Genomic DNA, 22,343 nt, shown 5'->3' with positions numbered 1-22,343 from the left:
GTGCTAGGTCATTGCATCAGTGCAGGAGATGGTAACGTGGGCTTGTGGAAGGCTGGATGCCAGTGCCGGGATGGGGAGGGTGACTCGCATGAGCTATCACTGCTGGCAGCCATCCTGATACCCTAATCCATGTGTCCCTTGCATGTGTGGATCTGCTGCCTTCCAGGCTAAAGGGATGTGTTGGGTTGGGCTAGACTCCACGGCCTTCTGCTGGGCTGCTGGGATGCTGGTGAGAGAGGGAGCAGTTTGGGGTCCTTTCACGAATCCTGGAGGGTGAATGCAGCCAGGGGCAGGACTTTAGCAGTTGTTCTCAGGAGTCTCCCCTTATAATGCAGGCTGAGGGGTGGCAGTATCCCTACGTGGGGAGGATCCCGGGAGGTGGAGGGGAATTATCACTGCAGCCTGATGGGACCATCTGGGAAAACTTAGCCAACTTGACGGTCCTTACCCTTCCTCCCTGCAAGTGCCACCTTGTGGGTTTGTCCCCAGGAAGGAGGAAGAGAGGCCTCCAAAGACACATGAAGGTCTACAGTGGCTGAAACCGGTGGCCTAATAAATGTCACTGGTCCCCCCTGGTCCTGACCACTCATGCTCATTAAAGACACCGTGGCACTTCCTGCAGAAGCAGGACTGTCATTCCCATGGCCCTGTCCAAATTCCAGCTTTTAAAACTGCCTGTTTTGTTGTGCGGAGGAACTAGATTGGGGTTCTCAACCCCTGGCCTGTGGGCCAGATCCAGCTCCAGACACCATGTCATCTATCCCCGTGGGGCTCCTGTAACCCTGCACCCCAGTGTAAGGCCTGACCCTGGCATTTGGGGGCAGTGCAGGTTGTTCAGAGCCTGTTCCCAACCAGGCAGGAGTGGCATGGGTCCCCAAGGCCCAGTCCCAGGTGACCAGAGGTGGCCTGGGGACCTGGGGTGCAAACCTAGCTTGCAGGGGTGGTGCAGGGAATAGGTAAAGGTGGCACAGGGCCTCAGGACCTGATCCTGGTGCACAGGATGCATTCAGGTCCTGATTCAGCCTGCTGGCCTGAGGGGCCGAAACCGAGCACCACTGATCTAGGTGGTTTCCTGAGGTCCTCTCCACTTCTGGTTTCCATTATTCTGCTGTTTAAATCCCCCTTGTTGTTTCAGTTTGGACAATTTTCATTCTTACATTCTGTCCTACGGGACAGTGTCATGTTTCTGTGGCTCCTTTGCACCCAGAGGGGCTGGACTGCAGTGCCGGTAGATGATACCCCTTTTTTCTAGCTTGATAGATATGTTGAGTCCCATCAGCATAAGAAGCACCTTACTAACATACATCCCTGCTGTTACTACTATTGCTGGCACTACTAGGAACCCCCTTCTCTCCTTCTCTTCAGCTTGCGTTTACAACGGGAAGACCTACTCCCACGGAGAGGTGTGGCACCCTGTCTTCCGATTGTACGGCACCCTGCCATGCATCCTGTGCACATGCAAAGATGGGGTCCAGGACTGCCAGAAGATCACATGTCCCAAGGAATATCCCTGTGAATATCCAGAGAAAGTAGAAGGGAAGTGCTGCAAAGTATGCTCAGGTAAGAGACGGGACAGAGATCAGGCTTATCAGCACTACCTGCTCCTCCTGGTGTTTCTTTCTCTTTTACTACAGGCTACAAACAGGTGTTACATGTGTCCTGGGAGAAATCATTTTATCCCAGGATAAAGAGCAGTTATTCAGATGTCCATGTCTGTTATCCCAGGACAAATTCTAAAAAGATTCATGGGATATGAAGGGCTACCAATTTGTCCTGGGACATCAAAAAGTGAGTCTGAACGGCTGTCCAGGAATTATATCATGGAATCAATGACAGAAAAGTGTCTGTGCATTCAGCCACTCGCTAAACCCTGACTGGAAGGGCAATGGGTGTACGTGCCAATCCCGGGACATTTCTGTTCTTGGACAAACACAGGCACAGCTTGTCCCAGGACAAATTCATTGTTTGTTCCCAGCCACAGGCTTCTCTTTTGGTTTCTTTCAATTGCTTTGTTCTAAGGCCCTCATCTTACAAATACTTCTGCATATACTGGGTGCATTAACATATGCAATTAATGTGACTGAATAAATTCTGGGGCAATTTGAGCCAGAGTAAAGTAATCATGACATCACCATCCACATGTGCGTTTAAGCACAGTAATTTACTCTGCCATCGGATAGTACCTGTGTCTTATGGGATTATCCTATGATATTAAGGACAATATTAAGGATAATATTGTAGGATAATATATAGAGTGTATTACAGAATAAAGTAATTTAGTGCACCCTTATTGCGGTGCACATGTAGATGGTGATGCTTTACTGTGCAGTAAATGAGTCTACTGTGCAGTAACATGCATGTGTAGACGCACTCACTGAGAGCAAGAGGAGTCACATGACTGCAGCAGCAGAAGCATGTGTTGGCCCACTTAGAGCCTAACTTTGTACCTGACAACTGGAATTTGGTGTCTCTTTGTAGGATTCTGGTCTTTTCTGAAAGCTTTTGGGCTTGAATCATAGAAATCAGACCTGCTAAGCCTCAGAATTGATTATGGTCCCCCAGGGAAGGTTTGTTCCTTATGTCCCATCCCTCTGTGCTTAGCCTAGTCTTAGAAGTTTAGGTGACAGAGCTTCTACCACTTTCTTAGGTAAAGGAAAAAAGTCTTGGTCTGTGCAACACAGGAGGGTCTCCTCAGAGGTCCAGAAATGTAGAGGCAGGGGACAGGAATGGTCTAGCCTAGGTTAGCTACCTGAAGTGCAGGTATAGTCCAGGTGCTAGGTTCTGGAGAAGCTGGTGTCAGAACTGGACTTGGAAGCCGTAGCCACAGTCAGGACGATGAAGCTGGAGATGAGCCAAGCCAAGGGTTAACTAGGGTCAGAAGCCAAAAGCTGAAGGTCAAACCAGAATCAGGAGCAGGAAACTGGAATCAGGGAATGCCGAGGGTCTCACTGGAGTCGGGAGTCAGAGCCAGAAAGGGCAGGAGTGGGAATTTTCACCTTTGCCTGGACGAGGAGACTGTGGGCTAGGCCTGGCCTTTAAGGACTGGAGCAAAGGCATTTGTCTGTGTCTTCAGGGGACTGGCTGCCCTGATTGCCTCACTCAGCCCAGCCAGGACCAGGGCATGGCTCTGGGCTTGCTACAGGTGACGTGTCTTCAGGGGATGGCTTGCCCTGATCTCTTGATTGGAGCTGGCAAGTCCAGGGTTGTATCCTGGCCTCATTAAAGAGAAGTGGTGGCAGCATTAATTGCAGCTCCCCAGCTGCTAAATTTCCAGACCTGAGCCTGAGTGATTCCTCCTCTGTCCTTCCTTTGCATAACTTATTGCATCCCCATGCGTGGTCATGGCTTTGCTAAGTTTTGTCTTCTGCTATTAGCTTCCTTGGGATCAGGGCTGGAGCCACCTTCTTTTCCAAGTAGTTTTCAAGACTCTGTTCCTCTCGCTCTCATGCACCTAGCAGCCCAGGTGAAAGAGGTGCCTGTTTTTTATCTGCAGGAGTGGAGACCCATGGGGGGGAGGAAAAGAGGTCCTAGCAATGGGGGAGTGATTACAGACCACGTGTGCTGAGATAACATGTCTAAGAGCTCAGAGGCCATGCTGGCAACCAGGACTCCTGGGGTCTATTCCCAATTCTGCCCCGTGCTACCATAGGCAAGTTATTTAACTCTTGTGTGTTGTAAATCCCCTCAAAAGGTGGGTTGTGAGGTTTGCTCAGCTGTGGCTAAAATGCCCTGAAAGGTGTGTTAAGATTGCCAGAGATTATCCTTAGGATCAGTGCAGCATCAATGGCAGGAGTGTATCACTCTGCACTCCTTGAACAGGTCTAACAGGCTTGGGCTTCAGTGGAGGTTTTGTCTGTTTTAGGAGCAGGAGAAGCACTGGAGAAGGACAGGAGCATGGGTACATCCTGTTAATGTCGTGCTAAAGCCCTATGTCTGAACAGCTCACTGGACTATATTATGGCCACTGAAAAACACTACCCTGCTTTTATCCTTACGTATATCGGGATTCTGATCTCATTCACAACATGGTGAATCAGACATCACATAAATCCACTGCAGAGGGTGGAGATGCCCCAGTCTAATCAGACTCAGGCCTGAAAATAATCCTGCTCCTAAAATAGACCCCATCTATTTACACCAAACCCAACTCTTGCCTAAGGAGCTTAATGAGCTCCACATCCAACACGGCGAGAGAACAAGGCTAAATTCACTGGAGGGAGGGGACTCCGCCGAGTTCCAAGAACCTCAACCAAATGCAATAAACCGGCTTCCAAAACCTAACCGTTAATGACTCCAGAAACTGGGAATGAACGGCACACATTCACTGGCGGGGCTAAAAATCGCCTGCGGTTCTAGAGTTGCTTCCACTCCACCCTCCCCTCTGACAGGGCAGGCGAAATTCGGAGGTGACATGTACAGAGTAAGTGGCACCTCGACAGGCGGGCGTGAATGAGTGCAAGCAGGTGTGTGGGGCTGGATCCTGGCGCTGCACTCATCTGCTCTGTTTTGCCCTGCTGTCTCGTCCCACTGATGTAATGGAAGCAAGATCAATGCTAACTGAACTGAGGTCAGAATCAGGTCCAAACTGGGGTCATTTATATACCCACTGGGGTAAAAGAGAAGGATGCGGCTTGACAGGCAGCTACCAAGAGGGGGATGAGGAGAGAGTACCAGTTTGACTGATTCATCTCTCTGATCCACCGTAGTCACCACGTAGTTCCCAGGACCAGCATAATAATGGAGGCCAACAGCCCCACAGCTGCTTTACACCTTCCTTTCCTCCAGAGCTCAGGAGAGGAGGTTTTGCTTGGATGTCCTGGAGCCCACACCCCAAAAGCACGAGTGACCCTAATACTGATAATAAGGTTAGGCATAGCACTTACCTTTTAGATGCTGTGGAAACAGTCTCATCTCTACCCATCCCTGGGAAGCAGAGCAGGTTATTCCACCCATTCCACAGATGAAGACCAATCCCTCAGGCTAGGCCAACATATCAAGTAAGCTTCCAAATTTACGGACAATATCCAGAGCTAGTAAATCAGCATAGCTCTGCTGGCTTCCATGCAGCTGTGCTGTTGATACCAGTTAAAGCTTTGACTCTAAGATTGGTAAATGGGAGTCAAAACCAGATACAAGCATCCCCAACATTGAGGAGTGCCCAGGTCTAGGTATCTGGTATGAGCCCTCCTCTCCCCCCTTTGAAAGCAATGAGAAACCTGTGTGCCCAGAAGGAGCGTCTCATGGTCAAGATCCCCCAGTGGGGTCCAGGATGGGAATTTTGCCCTGCTTTGTTTGGTGGAAGTTTTTAGTTTGCTGCTGTTTGAGCTCTGTAATGCTCTGTATACAGGCCTTGGATTAGAAACCATATACATTGGAAAAGGCCCAGCAGAGAGCAACAAAAATCATTAGAGCTATTAGAAATGTGACATACAAAAACAAGCTGGAAGAACTGGGTTTATATAGTCTGGAGAAGAGACGCTTGAGCGGGGATTAGATAACAGTCCTTAAAGACCTAAAGGATGGTTATAAAGAAGATAGCAATAGATTACTGGTATTATCTGTCTTCAAAGGGATCAGGATAAGATATAACATCCTGAAATTGCAACAAGGGAGATCTGGATTGGAAGACTCTTCTAACTATGTTGGTTGTAGAAACTCTATCCTTGGAAACTTTTAAGAGCAACTTAAATACTTGAAAGAGATGATTTAGACAGGGGTGATCCTGCACTGAGCAGGGGATGGAGCTCCCTTTCTCCACTTGTTTTTCCGATTCTCTATGAAGCTTGTCATAAATAAGTCAGAGAGGTCCCTGCTGGCGAGACCTGCATGCAGTCCCCCCCAAAAAACTTGATTGTTGGAAGCCCCAAGAGGAAAACAATTTGGAGTTGCAACTAGAAAGCCCAGTCTTCCAGCCTTTGTACCAATCTTAATAGCTATACGTCTGAGCAACAGCTAACACTGACCTTATTTTTTGCCTAGAGGCCAGAGTCAAGCCCACTGATGAAATAAGCACCCCCAAATGTACCAAGCATCTGAACAGGGTTTTGGTCTACATGTTTGTGCCCCCCAGCTCGGAGAACCCCAAGGAGCTCCTGCGGAAGATTGCCATTGAGAAAGAAGCTTCCGATGAAGTGGAAATTTACAACTGGAAACTGGTAAAAGGTGAGCCTTGAAGAGGAAGCCAGCCAAGATTTGGGGAGGCCACTGCCTGTACCTGTTGAGTGTCCTGGTGTGGCTCCTTCCTTCCTCCAAGTTATGGCTGATGCCTATATATGTCTCCAGGGAGGCCCGTTCTCAAGTACACCTCGGTCACCTATAATGTGACCTTAATCCCAAAAATCATGCACCAAAATTGACCTCTCTATCTCTGATGGGCTTGAGAACAGCTGCATGTGGGAGCAGAGGGAGGTCTCTGGAGCGGCTTAGCCACCACACCTCCCAGTTCAGGGCATGTGAACACGGTAGGGGTATGCTCAGGAGTGGCTATCCCTGGGGACACCAGAGGCATTGGGTAGATCGGTGACTCTCCAAAGGGTGTTACAGTGCCTTGGTGCTGGGATACCCTTTCAAGGGCTCTGTGGTGTGCCACACAGGATGAGCACTATTAGGTGTGCAAACAGGTACACAAGATGCACAAGATAAACCCAGAGATTTCAAATAGGCATCCAAACCATCCTGACCTGCTGTGGTCTTTCTGAGTTCTTTGCAACAGAAGACTTTCTCTAGTATTTTTCCGTAGTCAAAACATGAGTGAAAGTATCGAACTGGCATTTCATTAGCTTTGAGTCTAATGAAGGGTGCCTCGAGTCTAACAAGTCTAAGAATCACTGGTGTAGGGATAGCCTCCATCTCCTGGTTTGGAGAGTTCAGAAAAAGTCGAAGCCACGTTGCTGTGCTAGGGTTGCCTGTAGAAATGTATCCAGTAATCCACTGTACTGCATAGGTGAGGCTCAATAGTTGGGCAAATCAATACTGATTTTCTTTTGGACTTTGCCTGGATATGCATCACACCTGAGCTGACCTCCTTCTGAAATTCAGGAAAGCTCTGTGAGTGTCTTCTCATTCCCCTCAGTCCATTTTCCAGTCCAAATGCAAAGAGCAAACATTGCAGTGCTGCAAAAGGGCTCTTCTCATGGCCTGCTGACCCAACAAGCAGCAGCAGGCACTGGAAAGCAAGTTATACAACACATCCAATTTTCCAGACTTGATGGACTTGGATTCAAACCTCTGATCTTTGGAGGCTGAAGCACAACTCACAAACACTGAGATGAGAAACCATCTCAAATTATATCCTCTACAGTTCCTCAGCTGGTGTAAATCGGGATCCCTCTATCAGCTTGGGCTGAGCTTTAAATTAGCTGAGGATCTGGCCACTGAAGCAATGATTAGTCAACTCTAACTCACACTCTTGATTTGGTACCATAATAAACTGGTATGAGCTAGAAAGCTCTGTGTGCCTGAAAGCAGGGGGGTATTACTATATGGGGAGATCTCTGTGTCAGCTGTTTCTTATGGTTCATAAGCTCATATTCTACCCAGATTATTGTGCTCCTTTCTTTACCAGGCCAGGTTGTCTTTCCTTAGACCATCTCTATTATATTTGCGTATCTATGATTTTATAGGGACACCTACACTAGGGTTGTCTTATCTCTTTTACTGGGACATCTGTCCCTTCTAGGTCTGGTTGTGCCAGGATTCAGAGGCTCTGTAGGGTCAGCACTGACACAGGTTAACATTGGGCCAAGTTCAGGAGCAGACACCGGTTGCTGATTTTCCATCCCTTTCATAGCCCACCTTGATGTCCTCCGAGCTAGGCTACATTACTGGTACCCAGTGCCTCCCACTTCCAATGCGTCTGCACCACCGCACCGCGTTGGAGCCGAGAGGACAGCTCTGATGCTTCATGTGGAGCCCACTTGTTCCACTCCTCATGGTTTGGCAGGGGTTGCTACCAAAACAGTGCCCGGTGTAGCCATGCCACCTACCACAGCCAAATGCCGCGTGCCTCTAGGAAGCTTTCAGCCAAGAGTGAAAGAGCCCTCCTCCAAGACTGCAGCTCTGCTCTTTTGCTTGGCAGCCCAGAGTGTTGCTACTGGGAGACTGCTTGAGCTCGGTCCTATGCAGCTTCCACCTCTGCACTGTAAATCACTGCAGTCTAGGACAAGAAGACAGGCTCTGAGCAGCATCCTGGAGCCCAGCCACCTCCCTCTTGCACTGGATTTATTTCCGACCCCTAAACAATATTGACTATTCCAGGCTCAGCGCGGTCTGCTCCACACATCACAGCAATCATCGGTGCTGTCTGTGCCTATAGGAAACAGTTGGAGCTTTGCTGTTGGTTTCAGAGGGACAGGATCAGGCCCTGGGTGCATTTCTTCTGAGGATGCTCTTTACAAATACAATGCCAGTTAAGCAAGTGGGGGGACTCCCCTGTGAGGCTGGCATGCAGTACGATCCCCGAGGCATTTTAAGGCATGGGTTGTTAAATTCTGTGTCTTTGTGCTGGGCACTGGGGCGTGGGTCCCGTGTAGGGAAAGGGTGTCCAAGAGGAAATGTTGGCAGGAACTTGCATGGAAGAGGGGCTCCATCTTTTGCTAATCCCTCCACCCCTGCTGCTCTCACTCCTAGCTGGATGCTGGGACAGTGGTTAGATCAGGTACGATCAGGTGACAGCACATTTGGTCTCAGGATGGGGCAAGGCTCCACTTCTCCCTGCCACTTTCTTTCCATGCTATGTTGTTTCAGGGACTTGAGCAGAGTGGCATTGGATCACAGGTAGGCACCTACTAGGTAGGACAGGGCTTACGCTACCCTAGCATTTCAGGCCAGAAGAGACCATTAGACCATCTCCAGTCTATCGCCAGTCATACAGGGTTACCCGGTGACCCCCTGGCTATAGTCACTTGCTCCGATTGACCCACATGCTCCAGAATGGCATCACACTGGATCTGGGGCATCAAGAAACAGAGAATTCACCCTTTCCCTTGGGAGTTTGTGCCAGTGACCGGTTCCCCTTGCTATTAAAAAATTTCTGCCTTGGTCCCAGGTTGATGTTATGCCTCTTCCCCTTGGCTTTAAAGAGTTCTCCCGTACCTAATGTTTGCTCCTGGGGCGGCACTTCTCACAACCCTTCGGTGAACTCTTCTTTGACAAGCTAGGTAGACCCAGCTCGTTCCTATTCTCACTCTAGGGGCATCTTCTTTCTGTCTCCTCTGCAATTTTTCAATTTCTTTTCGATGGTGCAGACACTCCAACCAGATGAAATGGTTCAATGTCCATCTCAGCAATGCCAAGGCCAGCGATAAAACCTTCTCCCTGCTCTTACTAGCAACTGCTCACATGCATTGCACTCACAATCCTTTGCCACGGTACAACGCAGGATGTTTGTACTGAGCTGCTTGTCGGCCAGTACTCCAAGATCCATTTCAGTTGTCGCTTTCCTGGTTATGGTCTCTACTTGGTTCAAGTGATCTGTATTCCTGGTTCCTAGATGTACAACATTGCACTTAGCAGCATTCAAACCTGCATTGTTGGACTGGACCTAGCTTACTAAGCAATCTGGAGAGCTGTGGGTAATAGCCCAGCCTCATCTTGACATTCATAATTTCACCCACAGGTGTTATCAGTGATACTTTTATGCTAATTGATGAGGATGTTGAATAGCATCAGGTCTATCTCCAGTCTCTTTGGACCTTGCTGGAAATCCCCACTATTGTTTGAGATGTCAGCTAGTTGCTAATCCATGTGACATTTTCTCTACTGATATTCTATACGGTTATTTTTTTTAAATTCACATATCATGTTTTGTTACACCAGGGTCTCAGTGTATTGCAATAATTCAGTTTCCTCTATCAACTACACTTGTAATCTTCTCAAAGAGTGAAATCAGCATTTTTTCATGAGATCTGCTTTCCAGAAAACCATGTCAAATGGCTTTAATGAGCTTCCTCTGCTTTAATTCTTTAAACATTGAGTGCCATATCAGCTTACTTCGCCCAAGGCTGATGTCTGGTGAAACAGCTTGTATTTACCTGGTTTGTCCTCTTTGCTCTCTTTGAATACTGGCACAACATTAGCACTCTTCCAGTCTTCTGTAATCTCCCCATTCTTCCAAGATTCATTAAAAATGGATATCAACAGGGCAGATATCTACCTTCCCTTCCAGTTCTTTTTTTCCCTTCTTCTTTTTTGTTGTTGTTGTAAATCTTCCAGGTCTTTAAGGACTTCTATATCTGGGCCTGTTTATATAAAAATACATCTCTCTAATAGAAGTTGTGTTACATCCTCCTGGGTTAAGAATGGATGTACTATATTGCATTTTGGGATACAATCACATTGCGGCACTTCCAAATACAGCACAAAAGTATTATATTGAACACTTCTGCCTTTTCTACATCATTAGTCACAACTTTACCACCTCCGTATAATCCTGAGTCTCTTTGTTGGGATTTCTTTTATTCCTAATATTCTTAAAAAGACTCCTTCCTTTAGCCTCAAGCCTTGTCAAGCATGGGGTTTTCCTAGATGTCCTTAGCTTCTGTTATCCATTTTGTACATGTCATAAATTTCAAGTTATATTAATTGCTGTCTTTTCTCCCATTTCCCTAAAAGTGTGGATCTCGTTGCCACCAGATGTGATGGCAGCTGACAGTTTAGCCAGATTCAAAAAGGGATTGGACACGTTTTTGGAGGAAAGGGGCCTCAGTAGCTATTGAACTGGTGCATTAAGGATACAGCCTCTGGATCAAATCTTCCTGGACCATAAAAATGCTGGTGGCTGCAAGTGAGAGAGAAGCAGTGGAAAAACCCCTGGCCATCCCCTGTTTGCTCTCCCTTTCAGCATCCGCTTTCTGCTGTGGTGCGACACGGGAGACTGGGCAAAATGACCCAGTAAATGGCAGTTCTTATGTTCTTGCTGCCTTCATTTGGCCAAGGGCATCTTTCACTAGACAACATTACAATATCCCAAATGAATTAAACATCAGGACCCATGGGGTGTTTGGGACAAAGGAGAGGTTGAAAAGTGTGGAGGGGAGGATATATTGGGCATACCTGGTAGGTTTGTCAGCACTTGCCTGTTTAATATGCACATTGTAATGCCTAATCCCTCGGAAAGGTCATTTCCATTGCTAAATATGCTTTCTGGTTTTCTTGCGTTAAACAGACTCAAACGCCCCCACAGGCACAATGACTGGTACGAAGGGATCATAAATCTATGTAGAAATCTTTTCATATTTCCTAGTCAAATGCATTTTTCAAAGCTGGAGGATTAAAACAAAATGTTGGCTGCCGCATTGGTCTCAAAATATGAAATATGAATCAGCATCATTGAGCCCTATGGACCGGAGGGAGAGAGACCTTCCAGAAGCAATGGGGAGTGGGGGGGTGGTCTTGTCTTGGAGAAAAAGGAGATGGTTGTCTGGAGGAAAAGGAGGCAAGCAAAGATGGGCACCCCAGGATCCAGCTGTTATTATTTAGCATCGATCTGATTTATGGTAGCAGCTAAAGGTCCCAGCTGGGCTCAAAGTCACATTGTAGTCGGTGCTGTACAACACAACAGGGTTTTGATTTTGGTTGGAGCTTCCTCGTGCTTCTGCATTAAGGATAAGGATGCTGAGCGAGCATTACCCAAACATTTGTTGCTCTGTGAACAAGCAGGCATGGCTTGGTCTGCCATGTTCTGTGCACATGCTAGTCCATCCTATAAACAGGGAATAAGAATGACAACTGCAAGAATCGGGGGTATTTTCTAAGAAATTGGATTTTGAAGTGAAACATTACTGTATTTTCTTGAATATAACACACCCAAGAATAGAAAATGCACCATGTTTTTCAAAAGCAGAATGCCAACACTGTTTCCCCCAGAGATATGTCGACAGAGAACAGAAAAAGACCCTCATTTCTAGCTGCATCACCCTCCTTTTCCTGCTTAGGTTAACAGAAACAGCTAGCAGACAGCAAAATTGCCCCACGACATGTTAATTAATGGAACATCAAGACCATTCAAACAGAGAGATGATAGTTAATCTACCCCAGTTTTCCTGATTAACACATGCATCCCAATTTGGGGGGGAAGGGGATTTTTTGGGGGAAAGTGTGTGTTGGATGTGAAAAAACATGGCATTTTGCACCTTTCTGTGAACCAACTAGGGTTGGCCATTTTCAGAGATGTGCTACTGGCCTAGATGAAGTTCAGCTCTGATCCAGACTGGTAATTCCTCTCTTTGCCTAAGTGAGAAATGAGTGTTTGAATGTAGAGCTGATCTTTAAGAAGGCACAACTGCAAGATAACCATGCCACTGGTTTCTGTTCTCAGGGATATTTCACTTGATACAGATCAAGAAGATTAGGAAACAGGAGTTCAAGCAAGAAGCAAAGAACTACAGGCTGATCACCAGAACGAATGAAGGTACAACTATTTCTTTTAGATAAGCACGTCCTACTGATTGTGATTTGGCATTAGCTATCTGGACTCTACTGGGTCATGTGCCATTCGGTAAAGCTGTCCTCCTCCCCTCTGAACAAATGAAATGAACTGTGAACCAAGTGATTAGTACAGCTTTAACCAGGGGCATAATTGAACTTGCTGTAAAGCTGCCTGCTGGGTGCTTTGCTAACAGTCAGACTTTCGCTTTATGACGTTTGAAAGGTCAGCCAACATTGCTAAAAGTGGACATGGGATTATGGAATCCAAAGACCGCATCTCTCTAACATCTGTAAAATGGTTTGATATTTATATCTAATCCATCTGGCATTACAGGAAAAATTATGCAACGGGCTTGAAAAATAAACCCTGAAACACTAAAAAAAAAAATCTTTCTTAACGTTCCTGGAAGTGTGTAAATGTCATCATAACCTGGAGCGGCGAGGCACAGGCTGACGGAGAGTGTCTGCGGAGGAGTTCAACTCTGTAGTCCTCCACACCAACTCACCTACTCTAGCTGATCCAGTGACAACACCAGTTGTCTGATTGTTGCTCAGCAGCTTACCTGGCAGATGTGAGGGTCTTCGTTCAGGGCAGCAGTGTTCACATCACCACTCTTGACTGTCACTGCTTTTGTCAATGGCCGGGGACTGAATAGGGCAGATGTAGTGTCCATTTTCAATCTTGAGATGGTCCACTCACAGGAGAGATGAAGTAAATGAATCATAAAGCATGAGGGTTGGAAGGGACCTCAGGAGATCACATCTAGTCCAACCTCTGCTCAAAGCAGGACCAGCTCCAAGTGCATCATCCCAGCCAAGGTTGTCTACCTGGGCCTTAAAAACCTCCAAGGATGGAGAGTCCACCACCTCTCTGGGTAGCTTGTTCCCGTGTTTTACTACCCTCCTAGTGAGAAAGTTCTTCCTCATATCCAACCTCAACTTCCCTTCCTGCAGCTCGAGACCATTGCTCTTTGCTCCTTGTTGTTCAGGAGCCTTAGCCAAAGCCCAGGAAACCACAGGAATGATCCTCATTGCGTTCAGAGGGTTTTGAATCAGGGGAGTTTGAAAATTTGTTTGCAAGTTCTCCTTTGGTGCGTGGATGGATGACTTGTGTTTCTGGGACTGTCTGCCGGGAAGATCCCTGGCCATTTCCATCAGCAGTTTCTTGGCAGATCAGTGGGATGGTCCAAACTTCTCTGCTTGCTTCCTCCCTTGGTCTGAACCTTTGTCTTCTCTCCCATCCCCGCTCCTGTCTCATGGCTTCTCCTTAGTATTTTGCTGCCTTCTGGGCAGCAAGGCTTTCCTGAAGTTGAGGGAGTCAGGTCTTTGGTGTTAGGCAGGCTTGGCTCTGCCTTTGAAACAGGTTAATAGACTTGCAAGTTTGGAAGGGGCGTCAAGGCTCATCTAGTCCAACCCTCTACACAGAGGCAGGAGTCACTGTTCCTAAAACATCACAGGCAGATGCCCATCCAGCCTCTGCTTGGAAACTTCCAGTGAAGGAGATCCCACTCCACACCAGGTCCATTGTCCTGATGTTTGTACAGGATGTGCTCTTAGTCTGCTTTGCTGTAGTTTCAGCCCATTGCCTCCTGCCCTGCCCTTTTGAGGCATCTTTATGGGTCTGTCCCTGGGTCATGTCACCTCTCTGGGCAGAGCTTCTTTGGGTAGCATCCATAGGCACCAACTTTTATTTTTGCCGGGGTGGGGAGGGCTACGGTGATGGCCATGTGGAAAATTTGATGCATTTCAGGTGACAGCCCTCTTCCTAAGAAGGGCCCTCAGGCCCCCATGTATATTTGGCACTCATGGTAGCATCTAGACTCATTTACTAGCTGAGCAGCAGACATTGTCCAGGGCTGTCTGTTTGGTACTTGGGTTTTAAACTCTTCACCCTCACTTCTACTCCTGTTTTTCATCCCCTTCCTCCCACCCAGAGTTACATTCTGGGTTCGGTAACCTCTCCCTGTGCTTTAAGTTTGCTCTGATTTTTCAGCCATGCCCAACTCAGCTTTGCTTGAGCCCTGCTAGCAGAGATTTCAGGAACAAAAATAAATTAGGCTGCAAACGTCACAGGCACCATTGCCTGAAAGAACTGTTTAAAATTCCCTTTTTGTTCATTCTTCATCCACATCCCTGGGGATTAATACCATGACCCTCTGATCCCGTTCCCTCCTGATGAAGCTTCCAGTGACCTAAGCACTTATCCTGCATGGTTTCATAAGAGCACCATTTTGAAAGGGGCTCATCGTGTGAAAAAATAGTTGTCTTGTGAAATCATTGGTTATGGCGATGACAATTCCAAGGAAACCTTTGGCCAGTGATTTCCTAATGTCAGAGACTAATGTCTAGAAGGTATTCTTTCCAGAGATGAGACGTTAGGTCGTCTCAGTCCTGCCTGGTGTTAAAGGGGCTGAGATCAGCTGCTGGGCAAACAGGGAAAGTTTCCAAGCCCTGTATAGAAAACTGGAACCTGAACTTCCAAGCAATATAAGCAAAGACCTCTCCAACATCTTTGTGGCTGACATTCACATGAAGGCAAAAATGAGTATTGGGATACTGTACGGTAAAAGAAACCAAAAGTCGTGTAGCATACAGTAGCACTTATTTGGTGGAGTGCTTCCCACATCTGTCAGAGGTGGAGAGATGACTCCCATTACTGTAGTGTCAGAGCACTTTGAAGTTTGCAATGTGTTTGCCCCAAAATATCCCTATGAGGTACCAGTGAAATGCAGGGCCAAAAGGGACTTTAAGCAATTGTCTTGTCCAACTCCCTGCAGTGAGGGAGCAATATCACTTGCACTTTCTAGCTAGAGAATGAAGGCACCAAAGTTGAGATTCAGAAAAGCACCTTAGATGCCTCCAACATAGGTATGGTCATCTGAGCTGGAGCTTGAGCTAGCCCCTAGGCCAGTGGTATTCAACCCGTGGCCTGCAGACCCATGGCGGTATGTGCAAGGGGTCAGAGAAAGAGGGCTATGATCAATCAAATGGCTGTGAATACCCACACTTACAATTCAAAGGGGGCTGCACCTCCATCTGAAATGTTTTAGGGGTGTGCAAATGAAAAAAAGTTGAAAACCACTGCTCTAGGAAATGCCAAGGACGGTGCTGTCTGGACTCTTTCCACTCTGCAGGGTTTAGATGCCTCGGTCCACTTGAGATCCAGACCCCAGATCCCTCTTTTGAGAGCAGATGGTGAATTGAGAAGAGCTTGTTCTCTTCAGAAATGCAGCTAGCTGGAGATGGACCCTTTGGATACTGCTAGGGATCTCAGCTGGGAGGAGGGTGCTGGCCTCTGCTTCCTGGTGTAATAAGGGATTTTGCATTCAACAGTCGCTGGAGAAAGAACCAGGGTTAATCAAGGGAGTAATTGGACTCAGGGCTGTTTCTGTGCATTAGGATGAAGACTGGAGATGCCCGGTTATGTTGCAGCCAGCAGCACAGGGGCTTTATGGACTTCAGCACCTGTCCTCCCAGGTCTCCCATAGGTTCAACAAGTGCCCTGGGGTTGTACCGTCCATCCCTTCTTAGCCCTCTTCTGCTCTATGAGAGTGTAATGATGACAAGAGTCCGGCAGATCATGCCACATATTTTCCCCTTGGATTTTAAATCTGTCCACAGAGGCACAGAGTTCAGGGCTAGAGAGGACTTTTGGACCATGTCATCCAACTGCCTGTGTAACATTTCACCCGTGAAATTGAGTCCAGCAGCTTGAGCTGAGCTAAAGCTTGTCCCCCAGTAATCAGAAGTCATGGCAGAGGTGGTATCTTTTACTAGATCAGCTAGATTTTTGCAAAAAAACCCCTTAAAAATAAAAAAAAAATTTTGTTGTTGCAAAAATCTAGTTGGTCTAATAAAAGATATCACCTCTGCCATGACTTCTGATTCCTTTTATCTCAAGACCAGAGGTGGGCAAAATGTGGCCTGGGGCCAAATGTGGCCCGCCAGGCCATTCTATCCGGCCCACGGAGCCCATAAAAAATTTAGAAAATTAATATTTATCTGCCCCTGGCTGCTTGTCATGTGGCCCTCGATGGCTTGCCAAATCTCAGTAAGCGGCCCTCTACCCAAAATAATTGCCCACCCCTGCTCTAGATCAATACGGTTACAACTTGGATACCTGCCCCCCAGTAATGCATCTAGTCCTGATCTGAAGATATTAAGGCATGGAGAATCCATCGCTTCTCATGTTCCAATGGTTCATGATCTTCGCTGATTAAAAATCACTACGCAGACAAAAATTGTACCTAATTTGCAGTGCCCTGAGCTCTGGAGCTTTTGCCTTACATCAAGCCTGCAATTTCATTGATTTAGGGCTAAAGGGCCTACAGGGCAAAGAACTCCATTTTGCAGTGGAAGGAATGATTTTTCTTGAATCTGTCATTTGCAAAAACTCTTCTCTTTAAAACCCTTCAAGATGGAAGGTGCTACATTCATATAGGATGCTATCACTTTTCTGCAAGTTTCAGAGAGCTCATAATAATAAATGTCCATCTATCTGCCTTCTCGATATAGGTCACTGGAACATCTTCAGAGCCCAAACATCAGAACTTAAGATGACAGAAAGTCCAGAGAAAGAAACAAAGAACTTGTGAAGAAAAAAATTATATAAATATATGAAAAAATGCATTATTAAATAAACTGGCACAGCAATAAAAGGAAAAAAAAAAAGACTAATGTAAATTAAAAACTCAAGCAACCAAACCAAACCAGCGACAACAGATCTGAGTGTGAAATACAGCTACAACCATGGAGGCGACAGCCTTGGGAGTGCTCCAACAGATGAGCAGGGGGTCAACCTACTTTCTTCTGCTTCTCCGAGATTTCAGGTGTGTGAAGAAAGGCAAAGTGGGCAGGAGAGATGCCTGGAAGGCCTGGTTCACTGCGAAGGAAGAAAACGCAACCCCCCGTCTCCAGCTGCTGGTACCTCTCGAGAGCGTCATGAGCTGATGATGAAACAGTATGGGAATCTCCTTCCTTCCACCATGACCAGCTTAGAGGGAACCTGCAAAGAAAGAAAATGCCCTGTTTTCTTCCTTGGCATTTTTGTGATGTACAACCTTCCCCTACCACCACTCCCACCTCATCAAACAATATTATTTAGGGCTATCAGGGCTTCATTTCTCTGTTGTAGCTGGAAGGTTTCCTGGAGGACTTGAGACCCAGTGTTGTTCTTATCCCATCAAACACCCAAGCCAAGGTTCAGCCTGGTTCTCAGCACACACAAAACGTGAGTCCTCTGAGGAGTGCTGCTACCTTTTCTGGACTGAACTATCTTTATTCTTGAAGTCAGGCGCGTGCTCTGGAACCTGGCCGAATCAGAGCCCTGAACAAGGCGCTAAAAGGAAAGAGGATGCTTAGTTCAATTATTTGCGATGACTTGTATTGGGTTTCTTTTACTTACGACCTGTTTAATCCAAACTCCTGACCAGCAGCAGGAAATAAGGTTCTCTTTGTGAAAGACTCAGATCTCCTTCTCACTCATTGGGCATGTCTACATATGCATTTATGCTGGCTTCAATTGGCTGCACAATAAGTTACTGCGCATTAAGTGGGAATAGGCTGGTGTCTACACGCACAGGCGTTAAAGTGCATTAATGCTGTGTGTGGACTGACCTGGGACTAAAGTTAGGCCCCAGTTAGTCCCAAGTCAGTCCCAGGTCCCAAGTCAGTCCACACACAGAGTGTTACTGCGCAGTAAGGTATTTATACATGCATTAGTGTGCAGTAACTAATTGAGCATAAACATGATACAGGTATCAAATTTACGCTCAAGTCGGCATAAGTTGCCATATTTACTGCACAGTACGGGCATGCACATGCAGATGTGCACCCATACTACACAGTAGTTTTGGTTACTGCGCAGTAAATGCGTACATATAGACATGCCCATTCAGACACAGGCCAGATCCATTCTGAGTGTTGTTCTCGATGGTCATATCTACACGATAAACTCACTGTGATCCATTGTGCGACTCTAGGTAGGTAGTAGTCAACAGCCGTTGATCCCTGTGGATCATGGTGTATGTGTGAACGGTCACCAGGACCTTCAATGCAGATACCTAGGGAAGAGTACTGAGGAGTGGAGGCTGCCCATGAGGCTGCTAATTCATTAAGCATGCTAATTAACTTGACTGGTGCCCTTGTGTGGACACAGCTACATCCCTTCTGGCCTAGGAATCAAGCTGCCTATAGCAATGCCACTGCTGGGGCGCGTGGTGAGGTTTACCTTGCCGATCTAAATGGGCTTCCAGCAAAAACAGGGGAGACCAGGTTTGATATTCCAGATACTCTAAGACAGAAAAGGAGCAAAACAAAAAGATTTCTGTGAATTAAACAAGTGGGGGAACATGGTTACGTTTCCTCTGTGCCTTACACCCCATGGCTTCAAGAGCACAAATAGAGCAGAGCCAACAGGAGGAGTTGGGGGATGGATTTCCTCTTTGCAGATCATTTTAAATGAACTTTCCTATGAGGTGTGCTCATGGGCAGCTTCAGGCTCTAAAAATTGCCCGCTAAATCCAGAGCTGAGAGCGGTGAATGATGTAGAAGGGTCTAATTCTTCCCTGGTGTAATTCCATTGCCTTCAATGGACTTACCCAGGGTTGAATTTGATTTACTTTTTTAACCCCCAGTGTTTTTCTCTCTGCTAATTGTTCTTGCTTGCCCCCTGGGCTGGTGCGGCACTTCCTTTCAGCTTTAAGAAATCTAGGAAATACCCTGCCGCTTGCCTTCCCACATGGACTTCACCTAGGTGAAGCTCAGCTAGCAAATGGATGATGCCTCTTCCCTTACACACCTGCTGCTCCTATCATCAGACAAGAGTATTTCCCTACCCCAGGAACCTTGCCAAGCCTAGTAATCAATTATGATCATTCCTTCTATCCACAGTCTCACCATGCGTCCCCTTTCAGGATACCCGAAGCATGTGATGCACGGTGAGAGGCTTATATTCTGCTCTCAGTTGCTTTCATATAGATCCAGAAGGAACCTATTGAAGTCAATGGGCCCGGTGTATGCTTGAGAGGAGAATCAGGACCATAGACTGAGAAACACTTTTCTGTGGTGAGTCAAGAGGCAAAATGAATGTCATGCAAAATCCCATGGCATTGCAGAGCCAAGGGTAGCAGAAACTGCTCGCTGAGGGCCATACCCACTAGAGTGGACCTTAACCAGTGAGCAGCCAGATGGCCATATTAGTAAAGCTGGTACAAATCCAGAATGGTTATATTGGCAGCCTTGCAGGGATCTGGGCCTGGTCTATATAGAGTGAATTTGGCAGGGTACCAAAGCCCATTTGGATCCTGATCAGGCTGAAAAGATGCAGTGAGTCATGGGGGAGGCCACGTACCAAAGGTGGGACTCACTCTTGATAGACCTTACACAATAGCCTCCCCACTCTCTTGTCTCCCTTACAGGGATTAGTTTTCAGCTACTTGGGTTTTATGGAGGTTGAGTTTTCTGGAACCTCTTTAGTCCGCTTGACTTTCCAACCAGATGTTTAACAGAGGTTGCTGTCCTCCAAGCAAGACACCATTTTCAGACACAGGTGCTGAGCACTGGGCACTCAAGTCATAGTCATGTACCTGAAAAAGGGATCTGATTTTCAGGGGTCCCAAGGGCCTGTCGTCAGTGTTGGCAGGCAGGCACCTGGGTCAGTCGGTGGTGTCTGCAGATGGGTCTGCACTGCCTCTTAGAAATGCTGCTGGGAAATACTCCCCCAGCACCCTTCCACTCAGCACCCAGCAGCACCTGGAAATCAGGCAGGGTAGCTAGATGGGTATGGAGTGAGCCTGTCCTAGGCGTGCTTCTTGGAGTGTGCTGGGGGCCACACACACAGGCCTGCATCTCCACAGCACTCCTGGGCTCCCTGTCAAGCCAACATGTCTTTAGTCATCAAAGCCATGCTTGTGCAGTTCTGTTCCTCCCTTCAGATCCTGGGGGATCCACTTCAGAGGCTCCAAAGTGGATCATAAATCCCCTTGGGCTGTCTTGAGGTGTCACGCAATCAGAGTCTCCTCCTGATGATCCATCATGTGAAACACGGGGGAGTCCTGAGACGCATCTGACCCTTTGGTGCGGTAGCTGAGGGCTTTTGCTGGGAACCAGCATCCCCGCCTGAGTGTATTGCTTTACCTGGCACCCAGCCTCAGCAGTAGCCCCCAGGGATGACCCTCGGGACCACATGGGCGGCTGCTGGCAATGCCTCAGTCCTCTCCGTAATTGCATGGAGAGCCTGGGTGGTCCCAAGACTCCGGGCCTGAGGACGGTGGCCCACCATAATGCAATTATGCAGTTGTACTTTGGCTGCGGGATTTTACACCTGCACTTCCCACCCTCTCTGCTGCCCATCCCAAGGGGACAGAAACTCCCTGCTGCTCCATCTTCCTTCTGAGGACCAGCCAGGGAGCATTACAGGAGATAACTTGGCCCACGGGGAAATCTTTCAGAAGCAGGTGCCCCCAGCGTGCCCTGCCCGGCGGGTGTTACAGAAGGTGGACCCCATCCGCACCCTCCCCAGGTGCAGCAAAACCCTGCTGATGACCCCCCCCCCAAGAACAAGTCTCATTTGTTCCTTGATCCAGGGCGATCCAAGCCGATACTATGGTTGTACTTACTTTCACTTGAAACTTGATGTTAATTTATATGGCAATGAGGGGGCTGGTCCTGCTCCCAGTGAAACCAATGGCAAAGCTCCCATGGGTTTCAGTGGGGGTGGGACAGGGCCCTGCCAGTGGCACCGTGAAGCCTGGTGAAATGCCACAGCGGCTCTCGGTGCCACGAAGTTTGGACATTCCCCCTTGGCTTTTACTTTCAAGTCAACGACCTCTGCTTGGGAAGAAACATTTCCTTGCTAACATAGCCTGCAAAGATATAGCCTCTGGAGCTAGCAGCTCTCTGGCTCCGAGAGCCTAACCAGTGCACTAAAGGTAGCTATTTAGCACATTATTATCCTGCATTTATATATCTTACATAATATCAACGGTACTATATTCACAGGAGGGAGTATCTCCCAAAGGGAAAACAGAACCATTTCTTCTAAGTTCATAAGAGGAGGGTGTGCTGTAGCACCGGCATTTACACTGACTGGAAAGAGCTTTGGGGGATTTTCAGATTGTGCGGTATATGTATTTATCCCTGTTTTTGGTTTTGATAAATCTATTTATTTGGAGATTCATATCTGTCTGATTAAAGTGTTTTCTCAACCTGCCTGGCCCTTCCTGAGCTATGTTTTTGGGCTGTGATGGGATGTTTCTCCTCCGCGTCTCATAGACCTTGCACTAGTCTATCACAGGCCCCTGTGCATTTGAGCCTTGCACACTCGGGGATGTGTTTCTCCTCACAACACCTTGGCAGGGTGGAGCGGTAGTGGTGGTCCCATTTTACAAATGAGGCCCTGATGCACAAAAGGGCTAGGGGAAAATTTCTGTCTACCCCCAGATGTCTCATGCATGGCTGCTGGCAAAGCCCTGACTTACCTGACCCTCACCTGTGTAGACACGCTGGTCTCCTGTTCTTTCAAAGGGGACCTAGTAGAGGATCATAGGAAAGTAGGGCTGGAAGAGATCTCACAAGAGCTGTCATCTAGTCCAAACATCTTGAATCATCCCTGATTGTACAAACCATCCCAACCAAGTGTCTGTCCAACCTGCTTTTGAAAACTCCCAAGGATGGAGATGCCCCAGCTTCTCCAAGCAGCCTGTTCCAGTGCTTGAGTCCGTCCTCCTAATTTCCAATCTAAATTTCCCCTGCTGCAGCTTGAAGTCACTTCTCCTAGTCCTCTCCCCCACAGCCACAGAAAAAAAGTCTATCTCTATCCCCCCTTCAGGTATTTGAAGACAGTTATCAAGTGTCCGCCCACCCCAGACTAAAGAACCTGAGATCTCTCAGCCTTTCCCCATACATCTCGCCTCCCA

General features: G+C 47.4%; 1 protein-coding gene across 1 annotated transcript in view; it reads left to right on the top strand.

Annotated features, from left to right (window-relative positions):
* The window catches only part of CHRDL2 (chordin like 2), a 58,686-nt gene extending 37,050 nt beyond the window's left edge, over positions 1-21,636 (top strand). The window contains exons 8-11 of the mRNA XM_019487033.2: positions 1,366-1,560; positions 5,980-6,162; positions 12,317-12,409; positions 16,942-21,636. Of these exons, the coding sequence (XP_019342578.2) occupies positions 1,366-1,560; positions 5,980-6,162; positions 12,317-12,409; positions 16,942-17,021 (551 nt within the window). The 3' untranslated portion in view covers positions 17,022-21,636. The remainder of the gene's footprint in view (positions 1-1,365; positions 1,561-5,979; positions 6,163-12,316; positions 12,410-16,941) is intronic.
* The last annotated feature ends 707 nt before the right edge of the window (positions 21,637-22,343 follow it).

This window comes from Alligator mississippiensis, chromosome 1 (genome assembly GCF_030867095.1).
Source record: "Alligator mississippiensis isolate rAllMis1 chromosome 1, rAllMis1, whole genome shotgun sequence".
Taxonomy (NCBI): domain Eukaryota; kingdom Metazoa; phylum Chordata; order Crocodylia; family Alligatoridae; genus Alligator; species Alligator mississippiensis.
This window is presented reverse-complemented; position numbering and strand designations above follow the sequence as displayed.